General features: G+C 36.7%; 1 protein-coding gene across 1 annotated transcript in view; it reads left to right on the top strand.

The window, feature by feature from the left end:
- The window catches only part of LOC131432682 (uncharacterized), a 438024-nt gene that overhangs the window by 377860 nt on the left and 40116 nt on the right, over positions 1-20048 (top strand). The window contains exons 2-4 of the mRNA XM_058599111.1: positions 1163-1294; positions 1445-1507; positions 5966-6113. Of these exons, the coding sequence (XP_058455094.1) occupies positions 1163-1294; positions 1445-1507; positions 5966-6113 (343 nt within the window). The remainder of the gene's footprint in view (positions 1-1162; positions 1295-1444; positions 1508-5965; positions 6114-20048) is intronic.

Here is a 20048-nt window from a genome sequence, read left to right as displayed (position 1 = left end):
ACTTCCCTATTTTTTATAAATGAATTAATGTGATACAAAATAAACGAGTGAATAGGATTTAGATAAAATAGTTGATTCATGGCACTGACATATTCTAAACAGTTGTTATAAAATTATTTTAAATCACCAAATAAAGGTCAACAAATTTCACAAGTATCTTGATTCTTTATTATTTTCGATTTATTATTTTAATTATTTATTAAAATATTAATTGGTTATATTGATTGATCTGGGCAGCCGGGTACAGAGAAAAATATAGATTTATTGTTTGAAATATTAATATCAAGTTTTTTTTTTCACCATGAATTCAATATACCGATTTTATTAACTTTGTAATATCAACGGATTTGCGCAATAGTTGATTTTTATCATTCAATTTATGCACAGGATTATGAAAGACAATTAATAACTTGGAATATGAAAATTCCAAATAAAACTTTTCTCCGAAGCTAGATGGAAAATAATAGATTAAATGAAGATATAATTTAGTAAAATAGAATTATTAGATGTGAAACATTAAAAATATCTGATAACTGAAAGGAAAAATAACTCTTGAAATTGTCGCCTTTTACGACATGGAAGCAGGAACCGAGGAACCCCCTATAAAACCAGAAACGTTTCATATTTGAAAACAATTTACCAGATTCAACTTACGTCAAAGCCTCAGTATTCGTATTTTCTTAAAATGTTAATGAATCGAAATTCCCTTGATTTCCCTAAATTTTTATTCATGGTGTAATAGATACAATATGTTAGAAAACACCAATTTGGAAAAGTGTTAAGTAATTTACTTCTTCAGAGTCTAGTTCTATAGGCTAAAAAGTCAACGAAAAACTTTTAAACTTCTCGCAACAACATCACTGTACTGGCATACTGACATGCGTTTAATCGATCTATGACATTCCAAAACGTGAAACATGCAATATGATATCTACATGAATGTATAACATTTTTTAAGCATCATTTTTTTTTTGTGAAATTTTCCTCTACGTTCATTTAGCGAAACAAAGCATCGTATTTAGTCAGTCCCGCAAGGCAGTGCTCCGTAATAATCTTGCCCAACCAACCTTCATTAGTTGAAAGAACAAATATATCAGATTTGCGTGTAAACCTTCCCGATTTCATTAACCATTTCTACTTTTCTCTCATCCCTCCCAACCAGGTCCGCACCTTATTCGTCAGTGGACTACCAATGGACGCTAAGCCCCGGGAACTGTACCTTCTGTTCAGAGCCTACGAGGGCTACGAAGGATCACTACTGAAGGTTACCAGCAAAAATGGCAAGACAGCATCGGTAAGTGTTCGACAAGTCGGTGTGCCGAGAAGAAAAGGCTTCTAACACGCACCCTCCGTTATCTGATAACGGGGAGAAAATGTAGAATTAGGATAATGGGATTAAGCGTGATGGAGAAATCTATTGAATGTTTTCTTCCTTTTTTTGCAGCCGGTAGGCTTTGTCACGTTCAGCACCCGCTCCGGTGCAGAGGCAGCGAAACAGGATCTGCAGGTAATTTAATTGCTAGAACGCTTTTCCTTAGCTCGCAATAAGCCCGGAGGTGTTTAAAACAGGAACTAGTTTTTTCCCCGTTGCGCTCCTTAGTAATTTTAGTTCTCTGGTATTTTTTCACTATATTTAATCGTATCGGGATTTATTTTATCTGCAAGGGTTTTGATTTTTTTGTTCGCCTAGAATTGATCGATACGGATAGAGGCAAACAGCACGTGCTGTAGGAACTTTCTACATTCCCACATAGCCAACAACTATTGCGTTCCCCCTAGCTAACGGACCCGTATAATATAAATCGTTAAACACTTAGCGGTAGCACCTTCATCAAAGGCGAGTTTGGAACACTCTCAAGCGACTGACATTTCACCCAAAAAATCACTTTTTACTCACATTCTTTCTGCTCACCCCTCACCAACAAAACGAATATTTCTTATTTATAAATATCAATGAATCAATCCCGATCGTTTCACCGCGAGCTGAAAATTCCAAGTCTCACCAATCGTTTCCGTTCTCTCACAACCATATTAAATGTTATCTGATTTCATTTCTATTGTAAATTTGTTTCTTTTACGTTTCATTACCAACACTAATTTGAATTTTGTTCTTGTCCCCAATCGATTGGAATCTAACCGAGTTCTCCATAATACGTTTTCTGTTTGATCGTTTGAGTGACCGTTTAATTTGTTCTCAGTTTATAAGTGTACGTAATGTTTCTTCGTTTCGTTTCAATCCTAGCAACAACAAAAAATGTTTCACAAAAACAAAATTCAAATCATACTCAACTAGCAATCAAAACCAAAAACCTTCTGCAACCGCAGCAATGAAAATAAATTAGTAACAATATTAATCAATCGATAGAGGGAGATATAGCTATTCTGCACCAATTCCACACTGTTTCATATTTTCAACTACCTATGCCTTGCTCAATTTTTATATTAAATCGGATAACTGTTTCGAAATCTACTGGCAATGGAATATTATGTACTGGCGATATTTTGTATTTTGACGTCGATCGACCTTCAGTTACTACTATATTGCTGTATCAGGATATGTTGCAACGCGAGGGGATCTTCTCTGTTAACAATCGAAATTCGACGAACGGTTTGCTTAAATAGTCGTTCAGTTGAATAGTGGGACTGATCAATATCACACACATCTTAAAAAACCGTCCTTCAAGAATATTGGATCTTCCTCCTTGAAGTTTGTTAATTCCAAAAGTCTGAAAAAAATTCAATTTTAACTTATTTTCGGAAAATTTTATCAAAATTTTCTAATCAAATTTTCGATGGCATTTAGAAAGGAAATTGTTATTGTTTCATTTATTACAAAGTAAGATGTATTCACGTCAAAAGCAATACTTTCATTTTCTTTGTGCATTAAATTCAACTAACAGAAAGAAAAAAGTTTGCTTTAAAAGTTGTTATGTTTTGGTTATGGTGAACTGTAGGAAACTGAGCTTTCAATATTTTCTACAAAACGTAAGCATTATTTCAGTATGAAAATAACATTGTATTTATTCTGTAATAGCACATAATAAATGTTTTCATTACAAAACCGCCAATGCTTGTATGTTTCATATCGGCACTAGGTAATTATATCAAGCTAACCATGATGCAACCATAACTGCAGAGCTTTTATTCTTTTATATTTTGAATATATACCATAATCGAAAAGTTAAAAATACAATTAGACTTTTATGACATAACTTATGCTTGGGTCAAGTAATACACGTTGTTACACTTTAATGACAGTAACTTATATGAAACGAATTCATGGAACAAGTTGAAGATATTAATGTACATTGTAACTGCTATGAAACCTGAAAAGTGTAGTAAGCAGAAATTGTGCGACTTGCCGAGGGTTGCAAAACAAGTTCTAGGTAACGAATATTGCGCACATCAGTCGCAATGAAACCGAAAAAATACGGTTGTGTCAAGTTACAACTTGTGAATGTATTCTTTTCCATTCTTCCATTGCTTGTTGAAATCCACTACATTTAGTGAATATTTAATTTACTGGACATAATGGTTTTCCATACGCACACTGCCTTGGCAAAGAGTACAAATATTCTCTCTTATACAGAAAATATACTTAAAAAATAAAGTTTGTTTCGAAAATACCGGAAAGAAATCTCCGGAATTCCAATAGTCTAACGTATAAGCTGTTTATTTTCAAATTGAGAAATTTATCTATACTTATTGATATAATATTTTTGACTGGTAAAATGTACGGAAACTTTTAATTGACACTGTATTTGATTTCCTTTTTTGAATCACAACGGATACGGTAACCCATATGAAATTATAACTCAACTTTTACCGTTTTCGTTTTTGAACCTACACGCGGGCGACTCTGACTCCGAGTAGAACGAACACGTGGTACGCGCCCTAAACAACAACTCATGAAAAAAGAAAAAATAAACAAACTCGCATGGATGCTTGGTGCGACCCAAGAAAATTTTCAGAGGGAAACTATGCGATTGCAGTCCAATCTAGAGAATCCCAGGTATCTGAAACAAGCATATCAAAAGTTGTTTGGGCGACTTTGGGTCAGCTCTCGGGCTGCTCTGATCAATAAACGAAAACGGTATTTGTCTTAAAGTACATATCACTTTTTCATTGTTAGGGGAGAGTGTTCGGTTACCGGCACCATTTTATTTTAAGCTCATACCTTCTGATTAAGTGCACATTAAGTGGACATATATACATCAATAGAAAGTTAAAGTCCCTAGCTAACTACTGATTAGGATACTAAGTTGATTCATTTGATTGAAACAAAACTTTATTATCAATTTAGTAAAGTTATAAAAGTGATTTCAAAAAAAGTACTCGGTTACCAATGGAAAAATGTAAGTAAAGACTTCAATTATTCAAAGGAAAATCGGAATTTATTCTTTTCGGAGTCGTTTTGGACAAAAGTCTTCATTGGCTGTTGGTGACTTCGCCTAGGCTCTCTTGACCGATGATTTGGATGGTGGCACCTTTGGTATTGATTTGGCCGGTCTTCCACCGGCTTCGCTGCATTGAATATGTTGCTGCAGTCGAATTTGTTGGCTTCATATCCACTAAGAAATGTTAAATGGCATTAATCAGTGCATTAAAGTCCATTTTCTTAACGATTAGTTTGGAGTCGCCATGACTAACATAACCAGAGATCCAAAGTTTTTACTTATATGACGGATGTATTGAAGCCATTCCGTTTGTCCACGTGTTGCATATCACCAAAGATGCCAGTTAATACAATAAGTTTAACTGGCAAAAACAAAAAGATCGCCCTAATTTTAAAATCTCTGTAAATTCTGACGAATGTCTGCAAACAATCGAAGTTTCAAAAGTCTGTAAAAAGTCTTCAGATGAAAAATGGTTTGCAGGTTAACTACGAAATTAAATAATTTACAGACATATTTGCAGATTTGGCATCTCTGCATATCACTGACAATTCTTCACGATTTGTCGAAAAAAATAGGGAACCGGTAACCGAAATCGGTAGACATTTTAAATATTACAGAAAAACTTTGTTTTTAACTTCATAAATATTTAATCCGTTGGTGTGATTGATGCTCTTCAATTTATGATACTATCAAAAAGTCAGAAAAAACTTTTGTGTTGAAATAAATTTTGTTTTAAGCACAGCAAAAAGTAAAAGCGTATGTTTGCTTTGGTATTCGGCACAAACAGAACGAGCTGCTATTACACACACATGACATTTGTCGGAATGACGCTATCTGCTTTCTGTCAAAAGTTACGGTGAGGTGCCGGCAACCGAACATCTTACCCTACATTTATTGGCGGTGATCAGTTGCCAACTAAAACTAGTCAATGTGACCATATCGTGAAAATTAGGTTAACAAAAAGTCCCACTGGAACTTATTGTAGCATAGATGTTAATTCGTAACATTATTTTGACTTCGTTGTCATCATCATAATCCGGTTTGTTTCGTTGTGTCTTTCATGCGACCATTATGTAGCATATGTTTCACTTTTCTTTTTTTATGAATAAGTTTCAGATGTTACTTGGTGGAAAACTAAGGTGAACTTTCAATCCTCGATATTTTTTTATTTTTTTCAAGCTACATACTACAAATATTACCCTATATATTCCTATGAAAAACAGAGAAGATCTTCTACTTTTTCAAACGGAGTGTAATTTGAATTTGGATCAGTTTAGATACAACATCGCCAGTCCATTGTAACAATCTGGAATCCCTCTACGTGACATATTTGCATTTTTTTCTTTCGAAACAACAATTTTTGCTGAAACATTTTTGCGTCGACAAGTTTTTTTTTCTCGGATAGTTCGTTGGACAACTTGTTCCAAGGAATCTCAGCAATTCTTTTGTTACCTACTACCTACGCTACGATTGAAACTGTTTATCCACGATCCAACAACAACTAATGCTTACCAGAACCGATTCGAATTGACAAATGCACAAAATCAACCCGAATATAAATATTGCAGCAAGGTGTACGCTTCGATCCTGATATGCCCCAAACAATACGCTTGGAATTCGCCAAGAGTAACACTAAAGTGAGCAAACCAAAACCACAACCTAATACAGCGGCCACAGCTGCACATCCTGCATTGATGCACCCACTTACTGCTGGACGTAAGTACTTTTTATGTTATTCTCTGTCTCTTTATCTGAACTCCATTCCTATCAATCCGTCTATCTCTATCTATCTCTCGATCCATCTATCTTTAACCAACTCTGTTATTCCCAGATGGTTCCCACTAAATAAAATATTCACCTCCGATCCCGTAGTTTGTATTGTGAGACCTTCAATTGATGAATTTCCTTTTTCTATGTTATGTCTGTGGTCACGGAGCAGTTACCCAATCGTTATTATTATTATTATTATTATCCAATATATCTATATTGATCATCGCACCACATCCGATAGCTACAACACCCACACGCTTTTCCTAATGATTTCGATTCCTATTATCTACATCCCGGCGTTAGATGTAAATTCGTGTATATCCCGTAGATAGTCATTCATGTAGGATCACGATTGTGCTCCCACACACTGACACAACCACCGAAAATGATATTCTCCCTTCGTGTAGGACACCGGAAATGGCACCAATAAATAGCACACCAACTGTAAGCACATTCAATGCAGCGCACTTTGGATTACAACATATATATTGTATTCTTATCAATCCTACACGGGAAAACATTCGGTATTTCAAATGTACGCAATAACAAATCAAGCAATCGAATTAGCGCGACGGGTTCAAAATAGCTCTTTAGAATACCACACAATTTGCACAGCTATCGATTCGATCTAACATTGATGGTATGAATTAAAACAAGTTCAATTAAAAGGAAAACGAAAGTTGCTTTATCAACGGTTCGGAAATTGTTTGTCAAAACTTGATGAATCGCTAGCAGCGAATCGGCCATAGAAAAAAAAATCTGCACGTTTCGAAATATTTTTATAGATTGATAGCCTGAAGCATTAATATCCAACATCAAAGAAAATAATTTCATCCCAACTTTAGGGCCCATGTTGTATCCAATGGGCAATCCTATCTAAATTTATCGCATAATTTCATTGATTTCTTGACCTACAATCAATACAATACAATTAACAACAAATGAAAAGAGTTTAAAGCCACATCTTTTGATTAATGCACGAGATGGAAAAAATATTTTATTGTGATGAATCAAAATGAATCGAAATGGTTTACCATGTTTGTGAAAAAAACTGATCGTAATACGGGGGAAATCGTAGAACTATTGTACCAATATATCGCATATCGCAGAAAAAATAGTTCGACTATTATGCAATACTGCTGTTATAGCAACGCAAAAACTCTTCGCCATTTTATAGTCGATTTTGTGTCGAATCAATCAGATTCTGAAACGCCAGTCAGTCCATTTTAGTCATGGATCGATTTAAGCAAAAAGTGAAAATTGCTTCTATTACGTTTGAAATGATGTTAAATACAATGTAATAATAATAATAATAATAATAATAATAATAATAATAATAATAATAATAATAATAATAATAATAATAATAATAATAATAATAATAATAATAATAATAATAATAATAATAATAATAATAATAATAATAATAATAATAATAATAATAATAATAATAATAATAATAATAATGCCATTGCACATACCCAGAGGGGTCATGGCTCCTCCCGAAATCAGAAACAGAATCGAAATATTATGGGGCTGTTGATCTTGTAAATTACACAGTGAGATAGAGGTTTTGTGAGTTACGTAATGGTAAAAACTTCACTACCGATAAAACACGCAGCGGAAGGCCCTACGAAGCAGAACAGAGTCAAAACCACATAAAATGAAAGATGAAACTGGGGTAAAATAAAAGGAAGCGTTACGAAGTTTTTTGAGGCCTATCTAAGCCAACGCCTGAGTAAAAATATGAAAATTCATATGAGTTATTTTGTGGAAAATATGAATTTTAAAAACCGTTATAAGGGTTAGATTCTTGCGGTTAACGAGTTACGATGCGTTATTTTTGAGGAAGGGTTTTTTCCGAAGTATTATATACGTCGCTCTTTTGTTAGTTATATGCATTACGAAGTGTTACATGCGTTACTTTTCTGTAAGTTATAAATGTTACGAAGCGTTACATGTGTTACTTTTTTGTAAGGTATAGGCGTTACGAAGCGTTACATGCGTTACTTTTTTGTAAGTTATGTGCCCTATAAAGCATTACATGCGTTCCTTTTTTGTGAGTTATAGGCGTTACGAAGCGTTACTCTTATGTAAATTATAGATGTTACGAAGCGTTACATGCGATTATTTTTTTAAAGTTATAGACGTTACGAAGCGTTACAGGCGTTACTTTTTCGTAAGTTATAGGCGTTATAAAGCGTTACCTACGTTACTTTTTGTAAGTTATAAGCGTTACATGCATTACTTTTTTGTAAGTTATAGTCATTACCCGGGTTGACGGTTCAATGCATAGGACGCTGGTCTTACAAGCCAGTTGTCGTATGTTCGAGCCCCGACCTGAAAGGATTTTTAGTGTCAGTAGGATCCATAGTACTAGCCACGCAATGATTTTGTACACTAAGAATCGGCTGCGAAGTCTGTAGAAACAGAAAGGCCAAATTCCACAAAAGGAATGTAATGCCGGGACTTTGGTAGGCATTACGAAGCGTTTCATTTGTTACTTTAAATAAATTTTAGGCATTACGAAGCATTATCTACGTTACTGTTTTGCAAGTTATAGGTGTTAAAAAGTTTTACAAGAATTTGGCATCCCACTTATAACATAATAAAGAGTCAGTTATTTGCAAAATATACTGAAAATGTCAAAACTATGAAATGATTAGAAATGATCCTACAAAGACATGGAATAGATTGCCGTTTCAACCTTCCGAGTGAACGGACGTGCTTTGTGTTTACTGCGAAAGCGTTGAAAACCAGTGCCGTGTGTGATAAAGTGACCGGACGATCAAAACTAGATTGCTATTGTGTAATAGACAATAGTGCTTTTTCCTGTGAGAGGTTTTATGCACATTATATACTGAAGCAGTGTATTGTTGTGAGCGGACGATCGAAACAGTACCGTTAGCCGGTGATTGTTCGATCGATCAAAACAGGCCCAGCGGTGTACGTGATATCACTGTGCGGATTAAAAAAGAGTGTGCTTTTTCCTCTCGGAGGTTTTTTGCAAACCATCGCAGCGGCGATACGCCGATCGACGAGGGCTAGGCCTTGGTGGCCCCCGTTGGATTTAAGTTAAGTATCATTATTTAGTTTTTTTTTCCTTCCTGCATTCGACTGTTCTATTTCTCCCCGATTCACTTATTTCTGTGCGGAGGTAGCTCCGCAACATGTCTAGTGTAAATTCTGACCCCCCCGTTCCCGATGATCAAATGGAGACTTCCCTTGACTATAAAAAGTCTCGCATAAAGAGCTATCCGGATGGGCTCGCACTACCGGCCGGTCCTTATGCGGTCTATTTCCGGACCAAATCGAAAGAAAAAAAATTAAATATTTTAAAAATATCGCGGGACCTGTCCTCGCGATACAATACTATAAAAAGTTTTGATAAGATACGTCCAGACAAGCTCAGGGTCCTGTTTACCAGTTCAAAACAGGCTAATGAGCTCGTTCAAAATGATCCTTTTACGCGGGAGTACCGCGTCTACGTGCCAGCTCGCGAAGTAGAAATCGACGGTGTGGTCACCGATTCGAGTTTGACTTGCGAGGACGTTCTTAAGTACGGGGCGGGTTGTTTTAAAGACCCCTCACTTAAGAATGTCAAGATACTGGATTGCAAGCGATTGCATTCAGTATCGATCGCCGGGGATGGAACAAAGTCCTATCCCCAATCAGACTCTTATCGTGTGACCTTCGCCGGTTCTGCTTGGCCCAATAAGCCACGTTGTGCTAACTGTGGGGAAGCTCATGCGGACGGCTCTTGCGGTAAGGATGCTGAAAAGTGTCTCTACTGTAAGGAGGGTCCGCATGACCTCTCTGATTGTCCCGCTTACAAACTGCGAGGTGATCGAATGAAGCGTTCCCTAAAGGAGCACTCCAAGCGTTCTTTCGCAGAGATGCTTAAAAGTGCCACCCCTCCTAAACAGACAACGAACCCATATGCCTGCTTGTCAACTGACGAGAGCGATTCTGACGACCCTTTGGAAGGTCCATCTTCGGCGGTCCCTCATAGCTGTAGGAAAAGAATAAATAAATCCTCTCATAAGCTACCTAGTAAGGGTTCGAATGTGTCTTCCGAAGGGCTTCGAAAAGTTACAGCTAACGGGAATCGGGACACAACACCGAAGCAAAAAGCTCCTGGTCTCGGAAAACTCAATTCCGAGATGGAATTCCCACGACTTCCCGGGACTACAAAATCCCCAAGCGTCCCAGAAAATCTTCCAGAGAACCAACTAGGTGCTGGACTTATCAAGTTCTCTGATGTTGTGGACTGGATTTTTACAACTTTCAATATTTCAGACCCTCTTAGAAGCATTTTAATTGCTTTCATGCCAACAGTAAAAACATATTTGAAGCAGTTGACTGCAAATTGGCCCCTTCCCTCAGCGATTGTATCCTTCGATGGCTAAATCATCCACCAAGGTCACGGATCTAATCACTGTTTTACAGTGGAATTGCAGAAGTATCATCCCAAAAATAGATTCTTTTAAATTTCTAGTAAATAATCTGAAATGTGACGCATTTGCATTGTGCGAAACTTGGCTAACTTCTGAAATATCCTTAAACTTCCACGATTTTAACATTATTCGCCTGGATCGAGATGTTCCCTATGGAGGAGTACTTTTAGGGATCAAAAAGTGCTATTTTTTTATCGAATTAACCTCCCCTCGATACCAGGTATTGAAGTTGTCGCATGTCATGTTACAATCAAAGGTAAGGACCTTTGTATTGCTTCCATCTACATTCCCCCTAGAGCCTTGGTTGGGCATCGGCGGCTCAGTAATATCATAGAGCTCCTTCCCGCACCGACGTTGGTTTTAGGAGACTTTAACTCACACGGTACGGGATGGGGCTGTCTTCACGACGATAACAGATCAGCTATGATCCATGATATTTGCGACAACTTCAATATGACAATCTTGAATACGGGAGAAATGACACGGATTCCTGCACCACCAGCAAGACCAAGTGCGCTGGATTTATCCCTTTGCTCGACATCGCTACGGTTGGATTGCACGTGGGAGGTAATTCCTGATCCCCACGGTAGTGATCATCTACCGATCGTAATATCAATCACCAGCGGCTTAAAACCATCGAAGACAATCAATGTTTCGTATGACCTCACACGGAATATTGATTGGAATAGCTATGCGACCTCGATATCTGAGAAACTTGAAAGAACTCTACAACTTCCTCCGGAGGAAGAGTACACGTTTTTGGCTGGCTTGATTCTCGATACTGCGATTCAAGCTCAGACGAAACGTGTACCCGGCGCAAAAACTAACATCCGTCCTCCCAACCCGTGGTGGGACAAAGAGTGCACAAATTTAAACGCGGAGAGAGCCTCCGCGTATAAAAAATTCAGAAAAAATGGAACACCTGATAATTACCGGAATTACGCGGCGTTAGACGTTAAAACTAAGAATGCTTCTGCTTCCGATCAGTGGCGAACACTCATTTCATCAAGCTGGAAAGAATTCAGTATCGTTGTTTGCGTATTGCCTTGGGTTGCATGCAATCGACTCATACGATGAGCCTCGAAGTGCTGGCAGGCGTTCTTCCACTGAAAAACCGGTTCTGGGATCTCTCATATCGTTTGCTCATTCGATGCGACATTTTGAATCCTCTGGTGATTGAAAACTTCGAAAGGTTAGTTGAGCTTAACTCTCAAACCCGTTTTATGTCCTTGTATTTTGATTACATGGCTCAGAATATTAATCCTTCTTCGTTTGTTTCCAACCGTGCTCATTTCTTGGATACTTCTGATTCTACTGTGTTTTTCGACACATCCATGAGAGAAGAAATTCGTGGAATTCCGGATCACGTGCGCCCTCAAGTGGCCCCAAATATTTTTTATAATAAATTTAGAACAGTCAACTGTGAAAAGGTGTTTTACACTGACGGATCAAACATCAACGAGTCCACAGGCTTCGGCATCTTCAATCAAAACATCACCGCTTCTTACAAACTCAGTGATCCGGCTTCAGTTTACGTCGCAGAATTAGCTGCTATTCAGTACACCCTCGAGATCATTGAAACCATGCCCAAAGACCATTACTTCATTGTCACGGACAGTCTAAGTTCAATAGAAGCTCTCCGGGCAATGAAGCCAGGAAAGTATCCCCCATATTTCCTGGGGAAAATACGGGAACATTTGAGAACTTTATCTGAACGGTCTTATTTAATATCGTTAGTCTGGGTCCCTTCGCATTGTTCCATTCCGGGCAATGAAAAGGCAGACTTATTGGCTAAAGTGGGCGCATTGGAAGGTGATATTTATGAAAGACCAATTTGCTTCAATGAATTTTTCAGTATTTCTCGTCAGAAAACTCTCGAAAGTTGGCAAACTTCATGGACGAATGACGAACTGGGACGATGGCTACACTCCATTATCCCTAAGGTATCGACGAAACCTTGGTTCAAGGGGATGAACATGAGTCGTGATTTCATTCGCGTTATGTCACGGCTCATGTCAAATCACTATACATTCAACGCACATCTCCGGCGTATCGGGATCGTGGAGAACGGGCTCTGCACCTGTGGCGACGGTTATCAGGACATCGAGCATGTCGTGTGGTCGTGCGTAGAGTATCGTGACGCCAGGTCGAAGCTACTGGAATCCCTCAGGGCCCGAGGTAGACCGCCTGAGGTGCCGGTTCGGGATGTGTTGGCGAGTCGGGATAGTTCATATATGCTTCTCATATACCAGTACCTCAAACACATTGATATACAAGTGTAATGTGTTATTCCTCGCTCAGAAAATATAATCTCCACCTACAGGTTCGACACTAACATCCGCCCGATTCTCTCGATCCCCGTCCCTGTTCACCATCTTCATTGGAATTAACAAGATCTTTTTTTTTGTCACTAACTTTTTCGTTCCCCTTTCCCTGTTTTTTCACCATCTCGATGGCAACTAATTAGATCTCTGTCGTTTTCAAACATTTTGTTCCCACACCCCTTTTTTACCCCGTTTCCCACAATATTTACTTCTTTTTTTTCATTCTCTTCCGTAACATCACCATCACCGGAAGACCGCTCCAGTCAATGACCAGCATGCGGGCCACCCGCCGGGCCTTCGTAGCCTGGGGGTGTTTCCCGCGGACCCTCACGGACCGAAGAATGCGGCCAACATAGAAAATTACCATGGCCATCTGGAATCATCTCATCCTAAATTCAATTCACCGGCCACTACCGATCGCCAGATACTATATTACATAATGATACTACTCTAGTTTTAAGTTAGACGATAATTAAGATTAGTAAATACCCTTGGCATCTTAGAGCTTAAGCAGTGTGCCTTAATATTATATTATATTATTGAATATAAAAAAAAAAAAAGACATGGAATACACTGATCAAAATTAGCACGATGCCATATCTTATCGAAACAAACACTTCTAATTTTGAAGGAAAATGAGCATAAATATTATTCAAGTGAATTTATTGTTCTATTCTATCCATGAAGGAATCATTAGTTCTTTTTTATATATGAGAGTAGTCAGTAAATAGAAATGTTATTTCACATGATTCAACGGTTTCAATATTAAATTTTACCGATAGCCACGTATCCAGAGGGAGGAGAGGGGGCGTGAAGCACTGGCCCTTCCCGAAATCAGAAACCGAAACAAAAAAAACAGATTCTGCAGATGAGAAAGATATGCTGTCGCTGGATATCCCGCACATAATTTTTTAGGGCTAGAAAGACGAACACAAGCGCACTTCGAGTACATGTACGACTAATCCATTATTATACGCCAGAGAACAGAATGATTACCCGTCAATAGACTGAAGTCAGCACGAGTGTTTCCAAGCGGCACGAGTGCCTCGAAGGGTGTCACACTGGGACGTAAAAATCATAATGTCGGTTTTCTGAGATTGGCATATTATACTTTTTGAGGATTATCTCAAATCAGAAAAAAACAGTATTAGCGTGCATTAATGAAGCGAATGAAGACCGAAATCGCTGTGCAATGGTCTTACATGAAGCACATAAGCATCGCTACCACACATCTAGAAAAAAAACGTGTAAATTCACGTTTTATGAAACCGACATATACTACGAGCGTCAAAAATGATTCAGTTTTACAGTATATCTAACTTATATTCAACGCATTCTGATATATTGTTAAGTACTGAAACATGTAAATTTACACGTTTGCTTGAAAGACGGGGTTTGTTTGACGTATATTTATATAATTCTTATAAAATTAAATCGTTTCACGGATTACGTTCTTATGAATTGTGTCATATTTGGATTTGCGTCACCTGTAAATTTCATAAATTTTTTAAATCAATGGCTTAGGTTTCATTTACTTGGGCATCACCCTCGTTCACCTGATTTGGCTTCCTCGTACTACAGGGTGGCAAGTGACTGGGAAAAAATCGGGAATTTTAGTGCAAATGCGGGAAAAAATTTACTAATCCTAATCAGGGCTGGCAATAATCAACTCCGTACTTCATCATCATTGAGTTCAGCTCACCTGAAAATCGGTTTCAGAAGGATTACTGAGCGAGTTGAGTAACTGGGTAACCATTTGTGTAGAGAAAACAATGTCTCAACATCGTAGTGTCAAGCATCAGCATCATTTTTCGGATTGCATCGTAAATCATGAGGTGAGCTAATGAATAGAAAAAATCGAACCTCATGAGCGTGTTTTTGCCACCCTTGATTCTAATCTTAGTAACGATTTTCAGCAACATGATTTTCCTGATCCAACAAGTGAAAAATTGAAGGCAATGTTCAATTTTGTATTTGAGTGTGAAGTTCAGTAAAAGTTTTTAAACATCGTATTGTCTCACACAGGTTTTATGGTGCACAATCCATTGGAGATTCGGCCAACATCCCATGTTTCGTTCAACGATTTTTTAAAGGTTTGACAGCAATTTTTAATGAATCAGAAAGCATCAAACCTTTCTTAGTTGTTATCAATAACAGCACATTGAATGCTCACAATGAAAAATAATTTGGATGCTTCTGCTGGATTTCTATTAAATTTCAAATAAATTTGCATATAATGATTGCAAACGAAACATCAGGTAACAAGTTTAATAAAATTATTAAAAATTTTTAGTAGTCTTCATGTTGAGCCAGTTGGTTAATTTCAGCATAATTTGTCTCAGTAATGTCATCTTGAGACAATACTTGTGTTGTAATGTTGGAATTGATTTCAGTAGGATTCACAAAATTAAAAAAAAAACTTTCGACTTTGACCTTATCCACCGTTTGCAATGAGTATTTGATTTCCTTCTTTGAGAACTGAAATTGGTTTCTGAGAGTTTGTTAAAACCCTTAGAAAGGTTTGGAAGATCGTTTGATTTGTTTAGTGGATATATGTTTAATTTCTTTTTGAAGGTCATTAACTATGCATTTCATAGTACGATTACAAAAATGCGGATATTGATGTCGACGAAGAATCAAATTTAGATCTTCTCAGTAACCAGAGGCATAGATTGTTGTTGTTTCTTCAGAGCGACAAGCGTCCATTTTAAGAATTATAGAAGGATTTTGTTCTGTTTCTCCAAAAATCAATTTTGAAAGAATATCGTATGTGTTGCTAAATAAAAATGGGAGGAGAATTTATCCTTGTTCATTATTTTTTTACCTTATGTATACTTTTATTTTAGTCTAATATAGTATTGGAATACACTAGAAATGGACAATCTGTTCGCGAACAGCTCAAAAGAATTATTTCTCCTCGAAGAGTGAGTGAACTGGAGTTCTTTATTTAAGAATGATGTTTCTCTATTCTTCTCAATAGAAATGGAAGTAATCGAATTCTTAGAGGATGTATACAAATTAGTTGCGTTTTACGGAATGTTTGCTGGTTTCAGGAGTCTGTTAGAAGTTACATACATTCGTGACCTTTAATAACGTATACAAAAGAGAAAGATTTTTGAGAGAAATACATGCAAAAAGAACTCACTATTATTGAATCCCTAATTTATAACTCTCATAATATTTTCGAAGAAACATACAAAGTTTCAGAAGATCGAAAACAAAAAGATTAAAATCGGGATGAAATAAATGATATATAAAAAAAGAAGAACGGTTCAATAGAACAAATTCTTTTGGTAGATGGTATTAAGTTTTGAGTGTTTTTTTTTCAAATTAACGGTTTTGTCCATCTCTAGAATACATTCTCAGTTTCGATAATTCTTAAGAAGGAAAGATTTCTAGATAGCCTTAAAAAGACTGATTTAGTGGTAGTCTTTCAAAAGACTGAATACATTCGTCGTTTTTAACATTTTATACAGAAATGGTAGAAGTTCTTGCTGTTTGCTTGTTTACATTAGAAGAAATAAGTGCTTTAAAAAAACCCGGTATATTCTGCAAATTCAGTATTGCTAAATTGGGCCATTGTTATCTAAGTGACTGTCCGTTAGATTGTTTTTTTTTCAACAACATGAGACTTTATCAGTGGTTTTATACGTTGGAAAGGCGTTTTTTGCAGACTAGTATGGAATCCTTATATTTTTACTAACGAAAAACACATTGACTCGATCCAATGACAATTCCTTTCATGTGCACTTCGGTTATTAAACTGGACCGCATTTCTACTTCTATCGTATGAAGCTCATCAGCATACAAACACCTTAAAAACCGATGCAAATTAGCAATGTTTTCTTTTATCAACAACATTATTCCTCAACGCGTTCAATCATCTTCACTATCAACACATTAAATTTTTTATGTAACTTACCGTCAATTGCAAAAATTATGATTAAAAAAAATAGTCCAGTCAACCGAATAATGCGTCGTTATATTCAATACTACGAACAACTTGACCTTACTATGTCGAAAACTCAAATCGAAGCTTTGTCGTAGAAATAACGTGTCATTGTGATAAGATTCGCAATGCCATTATGCCGTTTATAATGTTCCCAGCAAAATTGTGAGTCTTTCTTTTTAAATTTGTTAATTGATTACTTCGTTACCTAATCGTTTTATATCTTTCCATTGTAATGCATCCCAAAAATCGAGTTCTTTTTCGAATTACACGAAACTTTACAGATAGATAAACTACTGTTTCTTTCACAAAATGAAGCAAGCAATTTTCTCAAATGTTTGATTTCACTAAACTTTTAAGTAACATTTTACGAACCAATTTTTGAAGCTATGCGGTTTTTTATTCAGTTTTATCCGCATAAAAAAGACTCTCGTATCTCTTCACGCGATTTATATTACGTTTGTGTGCTAAAAAGTTCACATACAATACGCATTAGTGATCAGCAAAATTATTTTTGTCCCAAGTAGCAATCCGCAACTAGTTCTGATACGACTAAGTTCAAACTATGTTGCAACAAGAGCACCAACATGTTTTTTATGCTACACTGGATAAAACAAGGTGACAGTAATGTTTCTTTATAACATAAACATTGAACTAACTATCATTTGTAAGTTATAGTTACTTGATTCTAACATATCTTGAATCACAACTATGCTTTCAGATACAAGTTGAAAAAAGGTTTATTTCCTGGTACGAAAACTTTATAAACACCTAAACGTTTATGTAAATCGTTACTGTAAATTGATATAGCAGTAACGTAGATATTATAAGAATGAAACATACAATTTATGCATTGATTCAGATAGCTATCGGTTGGTTTTCTGCAACGTAATGATAATGAAAATGCAACCTAGAAAACTTTTGTTGGCTTGAACATGCGAACATACTATGAAGTCGCAGGAAATGTAAGAAACATAAATAAAACCAGAATATTACTTTTTTCAAAAATAATTTTTGTTTTTGTTCTATGCACTATCATAAACACTAAGAAATCAATATAATGATTGAACATCGATTCATGATAAATAAATTTAAGATATTGAGAAATCACTCTATTTGGATTGATTTTCAGCATTCTGAAAATAGGGACATTTCGTTGTTTATTTTTTATATCTTTATAAACAGATTTCGATTGAAGGCACATAAAAAACGTTAAAAGTTAAAACTGCGCGAGCAGGTAGTGTGCAGCAGAGCTTAAAATTGTCACGCATTCTCAATTAAATCAAACAGTCTCATTTTCAATATTTTACTGTCGCATTCGTAAATGACACCAGAACAAATAAAGAGAGACGAATCATTCTCGATTCTCATTAAAAAAAAAGAGAGAGTATAATTGCAAACGTCACTCTTTCCTCTATGACAAGACAAAACCATACTAACGTCTTCAGGAAGCATCAGCAGAATATCAATTCTAATTCTTTCATCGCTGTATTGAAAATGTGTGATGTTTGGTTATAAAGAGGGACTAAAATATGACAAAGCGAAGCTGAGAGTGACAGTAATTTATTGACATTTTCGTCTATTTTGAGTCAATGAAAATTACTTTTAAGGACTATTCACACATTTCAGTTCCGTGACGGTTCAGTGAAAGTGCCTTCAATGCGCCGTCAGTGTTCTTTTTTTATCGGAACCCTTCCGTTCCGTTTCCGTGCTGTTTCCGTTCCGGCACAGCCAATGCAATGAAATATCGGTGACGACGAATTTGTATTTGCCGGACGGACGCTACACTGACGGCGAGCTGCACTGAAAAAGCACGGTGCCGGATAGGTGTGAATGCGCGCATAGAAAACGAATGAAATAATATCAGTATCCGTGCACGGTGTCGTGCCGGCACTGAACCGGACCGGATATGTGTGAATAGTCCTTTATTAGTTCTGGTGTGCAGACGACGCGAGCTGCGACACGATTAGACAAGGAAACATCATTATTTTTTCAGAAAACTGCTCAAACCTGTTTTACTTTATTTTTGGATACTAAAACCAAAAATAAATGACACTTTCCAAGCCTTTTATAAAGTGAAATGAAGCCTTTTATTTGAAATAACGTAAAAGAAACATTTATTTCATCTTTTGTTTTTAGAATGCAAAATTATTGGTTATTGGAGCAAATAATTAAAATTTCACAGCTTTTATTTCTGTAGTATAGATCAAAGTTATAATTTTGGAATGAAAATTGAAAAGATTACCAGAGAAATACAAGTCATTCCAAGTATTCTTTTATGAATCTCTCAAGGCTCAAACAATCTCAATCGTCCGAAAGAGGGACACAATTTCTGTGTAGGGGAGAGTGTTCGGTTACCGGCACCATTTTTTAAGCTTATAACTTCTGACTGAGTTCACAATATGCGAACATATATGCAACAAGGGAAATCTAAGGTCCTTAGTTAACAACTGATTAAGAAACTAAGTTGATTCATTTGATTGGAAAAACTTTATTATCGATTTAGTAAAGGGATAAATTTTGGCCATTTTCAAAAAGGTGCTCGGTTACCGGCACCCCAAAAAATTTCGCTAAAAATGGAAAAATATAAGTAAATACTGCAATTATTCTAAGAAAAAACTAAATTTATTCTTTTCGGAGGCGTGTTGGACAAAAGTCTTCATTGCCTGATGGAGACTTTGCCTTGGCTCTCTTGACCGATGATTTGGATGGTGGCACTTTTATTGTTGATTTGACCGGTCTTCCACCGGCTTCGCGACATTTAATACGTTACTGCAGTGGAATTTATTGGCTTCATATCCACTAAGCAACGTTAAATGGCATTAATCAGTGCAATTAAATTTATTTTCCTTGACTTTGACGATTTTTTTTTTTTTTTTTCAAAGTTATATTTATTAAGGCATAATCCATTGAGGTTTACGATGCCAAGGGCTTGTCTATGTGGGTCCTCAGGAAACACTCTCGATCCGGCGGGTTGTCCTCATCGATGGTAGTAGTTCTTCGTGGCGGTGGTGTTGAAATATGACGTGGAAACGTTTCAAAAGTTGCCGCATCCTTCTGTGGGTCCGCGGGAAACACCCCCAGGCTACGAAGGCCCGGCGGGTGGCCCGCATGTTGGTCATCGAATGGAGCGGCTCTTCGTTGGTGATGA

This window comes from Malaya genurostris, chromosome 2 (genome assembly GCF_030247185.1).
Source record: "Malaya genurostris strain Urasoe2022 chromosome 2, Malgen_1.1, whole genome shotgun sequence".
Taxonomy (NCBI): Eukaryota; Metazoa; Arthropoda; class Insecta; order Diptera; family Culicidae; genus Malaya; species Malaya genurostris.
The sequence above is the reverse complement of the archived record's forward strand: the minus strand, read 5'-3'. Positions and strand labels throughout refer to the sequence as shown.